Raw genomic sequence first — 8,949 nt, 5'->3', positions numbered from 1 at the left:
GCCCACCCACCAGTTCCGAGAGAGCGTGATGAGGCTGCCGCTCTGCCCAGGACTGGTAGAAACCCTACAGAGCCGCTCTAGTCTGGCCCTGGGTTCCGCTGAGGGCAGTGGATTTGGTTTTCGGATCAGCTTTACGGAAGCAGCTCGCTGATCTTTTTTCCCAGGGAGCTGCTGGGTGGACTCACACGGCCCGCCTTCTGTTAGCGGTGGGGGCGCCGTCATCACCCCTAGGAGCTGTGGTGGCGCTGGGGGTACGCTGGGCGTGGGCAGCTCCCCACGGCACAAGTTCAGCCACACTGGCTGCTGCGCCGGTGGCGATGAACAACCGCGGGGCCCTAGGAGCAGTGCTGCTCTGCCCTATGGAGTCGCTATGAGTCACACGGTCTCCTCAATGGCAGTGGGTGGGATTGGGCATCCGGAGCGACTCATATGCACAGGACTGCAGCCTATTCTGCAAAATGGACGCGCACGCAGAGACCTGCACCAGAGCCAGCAGTTAGCTCATGACCGGAGGTGTCAGGAGTTGAAATCAACTTGACAACGCCTATCCGCTTGAGAGGCCCTGGTGGTGTAGTGGTTACTTGTTGGGCTGCTAACTGCAAGGTCAGCAGTTTGAGATCACCAGCTGCTCCAAGGGAGAAAGATGGGGCTTTCTGTCCCCCATCAAGAGTTACAGTCATGGATGCGGCAGCACCAGGCACTCCTGCTTCGAGAAAGCTCTCGGTGCCCTGCAGTCCGAAGGCATTCTGCAAGCACTCTCCCCACAGCCAAGATGCCCCAAAGGCAGGTCTGCTCGGCCAGCCCAAGGGGCAGTGAAGGAGGAGCCGAAGAGGAGGAGCTGGGCGAGGTTGGCAGCGAAACTTGTGACTGCAGAAGTGGAAATGAAGCCCAAAAAAGGCAGCAGGAAAGGATTAATCTTCGGACAAAACAGTGCAAGCAAACGGGAAACAAGGAGCAAAGGGAACCCGGGCGGAAGGAGCCGACCAAGGAGCTCGAGAAGATTCACCTGCTGAACACGGAGCAACGAACCACGAGCCTCTGATGAAGCAGGAGAAAAAGAAGCCAAGTCCGATTCATGTTTACCAGGTCTTTCCAGTGGGCCCTGCTTTCTCCCTTCTGTACAATCCAGAGGAATATCTTTATCAACTGCTGCGTAAATGCAAGATTTTTAGTAGCTCTAGAAACATTTTTAAGAAGAAGGAAATCCCAATTAATCTCATTTTTTAAAAGTGTAAATGCTTTTTTTTTTAAAGATGTTAAATCATCTACTGGTTGTTTATTTTAGTACACCCAAAAAATAGTGGGATGTCGAATTGTGGGACGATTTGACTGTCTTGGGTGTCAACATAACATTCCATGGGATGGCAGGGGGGGAGTTTTTGTATCCCTAATACAAAACATACTTAATGGCCATTTGAAGTCACTGTCAGGCATTTGTAGGACTTGAACATTTAGAATTTTGTTTCCACATTTGTTTTCTTAATAGAATTCTGTCTGGAAACCATCCTGTCACCCTGGCTTTCTTGTTGGAACTGTGTGCGTTCTGGAACTCCTGTGGTTATGGTCGTCCAGTGTTCCCGATCACTTTGTGACGTGCTGTGAAGGATTGAACATTTGAGTGTGTTGTGTGTGTGACACTGAATTGTGAATTAGTGGGACTTAAGATGTAAGAGTTGACCAGCATCTGAAGATAATGGTACTTGATAATATCTTTTTAACAATTTGCCTCTAAAAAAAAAATTTTTTTTTAAATAAAAATTTGCCTCTAAATTTAAAGCTGGAAAGTCACTGGAATTTAGAAACAAATTTTATCTACATGCCATTTTAGGATTCTGGTTACTGCATTAAGAATTGTGTACAAATTGTTCATAATGTCTCTGTACTGATCTCAAAACAACCAATAAATGCCAGTTACAAAAGAAATTAAACTGGAAATACAGGGAATCCAGAGCGGATGATCCCTACAGGACCAGTGGAGTGAGTGGTGATACAGGGAGGGTAGAGGGAGAATGGTTGGAAAGAGGGAACCGATTACAAGGAACTATATGTGACCTCCTCCCTGGGGGACGGACAACCGAAAAGTGGGTGAAGGGAGACGTCGGACAGGGCAAGATATGACAAAATAACAATTTATAAATTATCAAGGGCTCATGAGGGAGGGGGGAGCGGGGAGGGAGGGGGAAAATGAGGACCTAATCCCAGGGGCTTAAGTGGACAGCAAATGTTTTGAGAATGATGAGGGCAATGAATGTACAAATGCGCTTTACACAATTGATGTATGTATGGAACGTGATAAGAGTTGTATGAGCCCCTAATAAAATGATTAAAAAAAAGAGCCACTATGAGTTAGCAGTGACTCGATGGCAGGGATTTGGGTTTTGAGTTTACCAACAATATCACAGGCATAGTTCATTGAATCTTTGACCACCTGGTTGAACTTATGTGCTAGCCCCCACATGGGCTGGTGGGGGGCCTTGGCCAGCCCTGCATCCAACGAGAGTCATCTCATTAGCATTAGCCCTGAAGTGTGGGCTGGAGCCCTCCCAGTTAACAAAAATTTAAACCACTGGGGATAGAGCCCAAGAGATGAGAGGTGGCCTCTCAGGGACCAGAGACCAGGACTAACAAGCCCCCCACTCCCCACCCCTACACATTGTGTCCAAGTCGGTCCCAACACAGCATAGTATGGCTGTGGCCTCTGCAGGCTTTCGAGCTTCATGAGAGCAGAAAGCCTCATCTTTTTCCAGAGGAGCAGCTGGTGGGTTTGAACTGCCAAACTTGTGGTTAGCAGCCCAAGGCACAACCCACAGGCCACCAAAGCTTCTTGCCACAAATCACCCGGCCCCGAATCTCCCCAGCACCGAGGTTGAGAAATCCTGGCCTGGAAGAACGTGTTCTCTGGCGGCTAGTCTCCTGAGAGGCCCAGAAAACGGGATGATGTGCTATTTCTGGCAGAGAAATAGGGAACTCTTTTGGAAAGTTCTAGGCCAGTGGTTCTCACCCCTGTTGGCAGTGCTATTGAACTTCAGGGTTTCTCAAAATACCCCCCACCCCACCCCACCCCCTGGGGAGCTTTTAAGACTCCCAATGTCCCTGTCACGCGGCAGGCCAATTACATCAGAATCCATGGGGCCCATAGGGCGGACACAGCCCTCAGGAATCTGTACTGCTTCCCAGGCCATCTGTTGGGTGGCTGCTGCTGAGATTTAAGCCCCCCCACCCCCCTTTCAGAGCAGACCAGCCTGGCCTCGAGATGAGTCTGTGTGGCCATCCCTCACCCCTGTATGTGCTCTTCTCTAGCATTCCGGAGTGTCTGCTGCCTCGTCTGCACTCTGGAGAGGAGGCTGCTGGGAGGATGAAAGGCGCTGCGTGTGTGCTTGCCGGGCACACGCTCTCGCCCAGGCCGGGCATCCCCCAGCCTGTGCTCACGTAGCCCCTACATCAGGAGTGGCATGCCGTTGGGACATCTGCAGAGGAAATGGGCTGGTTTCCTGGGGGGCCTTCCTCCTGGACCACCGTGACTCAGTTACCCTTCCCTCCCACCAGGTCAGGATGCAGGCCGAAGCTCTGGATGGGCCACCCAGGAGACCGTACAGAGCTGGAGGAGGAGAGTCCGGGAGAGCCCTGGGCTGGTGCCAGAGCCAGACAGGACCCAGCTGAGCAAGGACCTGGTTGGGGGCACCCTGGCCATCGACACGCTGCCCGACAACGGGACCAGGGTGGTGGTGAGTCTTGGAGGAGTGTGGGTGCTTTCCTCCAGCGCACGTGTGCTGGTCAGAGCCGGGGTTGGCCCTGGTGATCAGCGGGCAGAGAGGGATTCCAGGGGAGGGGCTTGAAGCAGAACCTGGCCTGTGTCCTACATCAAAGCAGCTCAGCCTCCTGACCCAGAGAAGTGAAGTGACCCGCCCAAGGGGCGCAGCGCCGCCATGACAGGGTTGACAGCGGAGACCCGGGTCCCTAACACTGCACTCTTCTACTTCCTGGGGTTCCAAATAAAAGCTGAAGATGACACTGTTGGTCACATGTGCAGCTGCCAGCCTGGACCCCTCTGCCTCCCATTTCTGCCCCACTCATGGTCCCAGCGAGGCCATGGCCAGAGGCACCCATAGGCTGCTCAGCCCAAGGGGAGGGCAGGGTGGGGCAAGAAGAGAAAGCAGCAAGGAGAGGGTCCGGGCACTGGGAGCTGGGAGGAGTGCCGTCCTTGCTGCAGCCTGCTCTTGGGAGGCCTCCAGAGGCCTCTGGGTGTCCAACTCTAACATCCTGTGTCTCTGGCTGTGTGTGCATGGGAGGGTTTTGTGTATCCCCTTGCCTGTGTGTATCTGTCACCGTGGACTCAGGGAGGCTGTGATGAGCATGCAGTCCCCCGGTGGGGCTCCTCACCTACTAAGCTGGAGGTTGGTGGTACCAGCCCAGCCAGCCGGGGACACGGGAGAAAGGCCTGGAGATTTGCTCTGTAGCAAACAGCCAGCACAGGAACAGCTCTGCTCCCCGGCACACGGAGCTGTCACAGACTGACCCTGACCCGCTGACCGAGTGTGTATGTGCATACGGGCATGTGTGGGCTGGGCTTGGGGAGGGTGGACACAGAAAAACCCAGAAATTACAAGCCACAAGGGGGTCTGCGTCTCGGCATGTATTTCTTTATTTTCTGGTTCAAGAGCAGATCAGAAACACATGCATACAGTCCAAAATGCGTGGCCCCCCAAAAGCCAGAGAACTCTGAGACACGGGGAGGACTGTGACCCTGACAGCTTCAAGAGGGAGGAGGGAGAGGGTGGAGAGGGGCGAGGGCCTCAGTCCTGGTGGCTTCCGGGACCCCCACTGCCAGAGTTCCTTCACTTTTTATTTATTTACTCACAATGACGGGGTTTATCAGGGAAGCGAGCAGATGGCAATTCAGCATCATAAATACTCAGGTTATAGTTCTTCTAATTGGGAGGGCCTCTTCTCAGCCATGTCCACGGACATACCTCTCTCTGGTCCCGGGCCCTTCAGCCACTGCCCCCATCCCCCCCCCATAGAAAGTTCCTTTAGTGCTTCAATGTTGTGTTAGTCCAGGTAGACTAGAGAAACAAATTCATTGACACTCATATATGTGTAAGAGAGAACTTTATATCAAGAAGTAATTATACATCAATAAGACATCCCAGCCTGGTCCAGACCAAGTCCATAAATCCGATATTAGCCCATATGTCCAATACTAGTCTACGAATTCCTCGTCAGACTCATGAAACACATGCAGTTGATGCCGAATGCAGGAAGATCACAGGCCAGTGGGTGGAAAGTCTTACGGATCCAGTGGCAGTGGAAGCATCTCCAGGGCTCTGGCTCCATGTGGCTTGTCCACAGGAAGGTGAAGCAGAGACAGTGTGCGTCCGCCTCCAGGGAGAAAGAGAGGAAAACCCAGAATCCTCATGAGAAGGCCACTCCCACAGGGAGGCATCAATCAGTCTGTGCCCTGATTGACAGAGTAGGCTCCACCCCTCTAACCTTTCTATCAAGTTGACTTGAAACTATGTAACCATCACAACTGTCCACAGGACTCTCCATTGTGCTCTAAGTCTCCGTCTGAAGATGCTAGACCACCTGACTCAGTACCGGGAGGACCACTCCACCTGCAAGCCCCCTGCCTGAAGTCCCTCAGCTGTATGCATTCTGGGGCCGGGAAGCCCACCGCTCTGTCACCTGCTCTGGGTCCTGCTGCTGCTCCTCTGCTCTTGTTGCTTCTCCATTGCTCTCTGGGGAATTTCACCATTTAAACTGGGTCATTGAAAAATTTGATATTTTGTTCATCAGAGATGCTTGGGCCCTAACTTTAATTTTGTAAACTATCACCTACAATTGTTATTGATCTCCATGGTTGAGTCCTTTGGGGCCCACACCAGGGTGGCCCCGAGGTGAGACCTCACCTGGACAGAGCTCCACTGCTCTCTTACCCGGAGGTTGGAATCTCAGAGCGCACAGCCCCTCTGCTTCCCACTCTACCCCCCAGAGTGGCACAGCTGTGGCAGGGGGTGGGGGTGGGGGAGTAGAAGGCCGAAGCTGGAGGAGGGCTCTGAGTCAGGAGCACCCAGCACCTTCCACTGGTTAAACACCTGAGCGCCTGCTCCAGGCGAGACACCGGTACCAGACGGACTATGACCCAGACTACAGCGAGAGCCTTGCAGGAGCCTTCTGGAAGCAATTGCCTGTGGGCGTTCAGAAAGGGAAGTGGGGGAACCATCCACTGGGTGTCAATATGGTTGCAATCACCCCAGAGCAGCCCAGAGCCTCCAGCCCCACCCTGGACCACCTGGTTCAGACACACTGGAGGCGGAGCCTGCAATGTGTCTCCTTGACAGTCCTCACTCGATTCATTCTGATGGACAGCGGGGGAACGTCTGCTCTGTAGCCTTTCAAGCTGATTTCGGGGCTGGCCTCCAGCACACGGAGACTCCTTGTGCAGCGATCCCTTCTGGACCAGACAGAGAACTGTGCTCAGAGTGTTTGAGGACCCTCTCCATAGCCTCGCCACCCACTCCCGGAAGGAAGCCTCTCGGACTGCCTCCGGGTCATCTTGCCCTTCACACGTTTTTTTTTTACCGAGGAGAGAGGAGGCTGGGGCCTTCCGAGGTTAGCTGGCTGCCGCAGCAGGAAGCTGGAAGACACCCCCACACCACTCCACTCCCGGGAAGACCTCATTCACAGGCTGGAATGATCAGCCGCTTTCTGTCCCATGAAGCTACCAGGATACAGATGCATTCTGGCAATGAGATGGGAGAGATGTGGCTTAGCAGCAGGGCCCCAGGAAAAGGCCTGGGGGTCTTCACGGCCATGGGCTGCGGGTGAGTCAAGAGTGGAGTCAAGAGCCCCCTGTGCTCCTGGAAAGCCATGGAAGCTGGAGACCAGGGCTGGGCCTGTGGGGATCTTGTGGCGGAATGAGCGCCATGACCACCACTGGCAGCCTGTGCGCGCCCCCAACCTGTAGAAGGTCGCCCAGAAACCAGGGGAGCCCGGGTGTGGGCACCCAGGGTGGTAAATAGACTTGGCCCCTGGGCCCAGAAAGAGCGGTCGATGAGTTTGGGCGTGTTTAACCTGGTGCAGAGAAGCCTCTTCAAGGTCTTAGTTTCAAAGACTTGACAAGGGACTAGACCTTCTTTCTCCACAGCGATTGTCAGTCTCATTGTTGTTTGTATTGTCTGGCTTCCCTCAGGAACCTAGGCATGGCTTTCCGTCTCCCTGGGTTACCAGTGTTTGGCCTATAGTATTCCTTGTTGGACTGAATGGAAGAAATAGGGGTTGCTGCCCCCCAACCCCACCCCTGCTGACCCCCACCGCCCTGGCCAGCCAGAGGCTTCCAAGGGCAAGGTTGTTGATGAGAAGAGGTTATGCATTGGGTGGGCTGTGGGACGCAGTCTCCTCCCTGGCTCTCAGAGTCACACACAGGTGAGAGAACATTGGGGCTTACATGCGCTTACACGTGCAGGTGCACGCCCACACCTGTGCTGTGGGTGGCCTGTGCCTGAATCCTCAGAGGGGCCTGTGTTGCAACCCGACTCTACCTCAAATCCATTAGACCTCGCGCAAGCACTGATGGTCCCCCTCCCTACCCCCAGCACAGCCCAGACCTGACCACCCTCCCAGCCCCCACAGCTGTCTAAAACCCAAACCAAACCCCAAACCACAGGCGTTGCTGTAGCGTCCATTCCAACGCACGGTGTCCCCATGTGTGTCAGGGTAGAACTGGTCTTTAAAAGGCGTCCTGTTTACACCTCTAAATGTTATTTATTTTGTTGTTGTTGAGCTATATACACACAGTAAAACACACTGCTTAAACACGAAGCACCGTTACATTTGTAGAGGTGTGTAACCCTTCTGTTCTGAGTTGTTCCTCCCTAATGTTCCTGTCTCGTCTTCCGAGTTGCTCTTGTCCATTTGCGCCTGCGTGGACATTTCTTACAGCGCTTTTTCCAGCCAGCTGCCGGCTGTCGTGGGGAGAGAGCACCCTGCCCTCCTGGCCTTCGGCTTGGCTCTGATGAGGACCAGCTGTTCAAGGAAGACCGTTTTTACTTAACTAGCAAGAGCTAACGAATTAAAGTGACTGCATCTACTTGAGTATAAGCGGCCCTATATCAGCCGAGGCACCAAATTTTACCACAAAAACTGCATGAAAAATGTGCTGAAAAACTCGGCTTATACTCAAGTATATATGGTAAGCCAAACTATTGTTCTGTTTTAAGAAGACTTAAGGGGATATTTTGGGTTTAAGGTCTACAGATTCTCTCTTGGCAGCAGTTTCAGGGGTTCATCCACCCTCCATGACCCCAGAAAGTCTAGTCTGTGAGAATTTGAGGGTCTGTTCTGCCTCCCCCCCTCCTTGATCAGGATTCTTCCGTGGAAACTTTGATCTAAATGTTCATTAAGGGCAGCTGGGCACCATCCAGTTTCTTGAGCCCGTGACTGAGGAGGCAGCTGTTCCTGGAGGCAATCAGCCTCCCATTTCACGTCTTCCTTCTTCGAGCTCCGGCTCTCCTGCTTCCCCGGCCGCTCCTGGTGAGTAGACGTGGGGGAAGCCAGCCCCTCACTCTGTCACAGGTCCAATAGGCGCAATTGTACAGTTATGATGTATAAAGATTATAGGAAAGTCATAGAGAATAAGAGCGATAGAAGGGAAGGCAAAATAAAGGAATCAGACACATTTCATGGTAGCGTGCTCACCTCAGCCCCACTTGGTGGTCCACGTGGGGATACGGAAGGTGGGAAGGGCAGGAGGGAGAGGGAGTGGGGTTGGAGGACCAGAGGAGAGGGGACAGGGCTGGAGGAGAGAGCGTCTTTGTTGTTTTGGGGCTGTTTGTAGGTAGCCATAGGGCATGCCTATTCAGGAGTTACATAGGTCACAAGGTGGGTGGCCATCACAGTAAAGTCTCTGAACCCACAGGTGAGGACACTTAATACCTGCATGGAGGGAGG

The 8,949-nt window shown here is 53.3% G+C and overlaps 1 protein-coding gene across 1 annotated transcript in view; it reads left to right on the top strand.

The window, feature by feature from the left end:
• PLXDC1 (plexin domain containing 1) overlaps positions 1-8,949 on the top strand; it is a 61,505-nt gene that overhangs the window by 7,664 nt on the left and 44,892 nt on the right. The window contains exon 2 of the mRNA XM_004707107.2: positions 3,547-3,725. Within this exon, the coding sequence (XP_004707164.1) occupies positions 3,547-3,725 (179 nt within the window). The remainder of the gene's footprint in view (positions 1-3,546; positions 3,726-8,949) is intronic.

The sequence above is a fragment of the Echinops telfairi genome, unplaced genomic scaffold (genome assembly GCF_000313985.2).
Source record: "Echinops telfairi isolate 266 unplaced genomic scaffold, ASM31398v2 ScPeMD7_7458;HRSCAF=8496, whole genome shotgun sequence".
In the NCBI taxonomy this organism is placed as follows: domain Eukaryota; kingdom Metazoa; phylum Chordata; class Mammalia; order Afrosoricida; family Tenrecidae; genus Echinops; species Echinops telfairi.
Note: the sequence above shows the minus strand (reverse complement) of the source record. Positions and strands in the feature narration are given on the sequence as shown.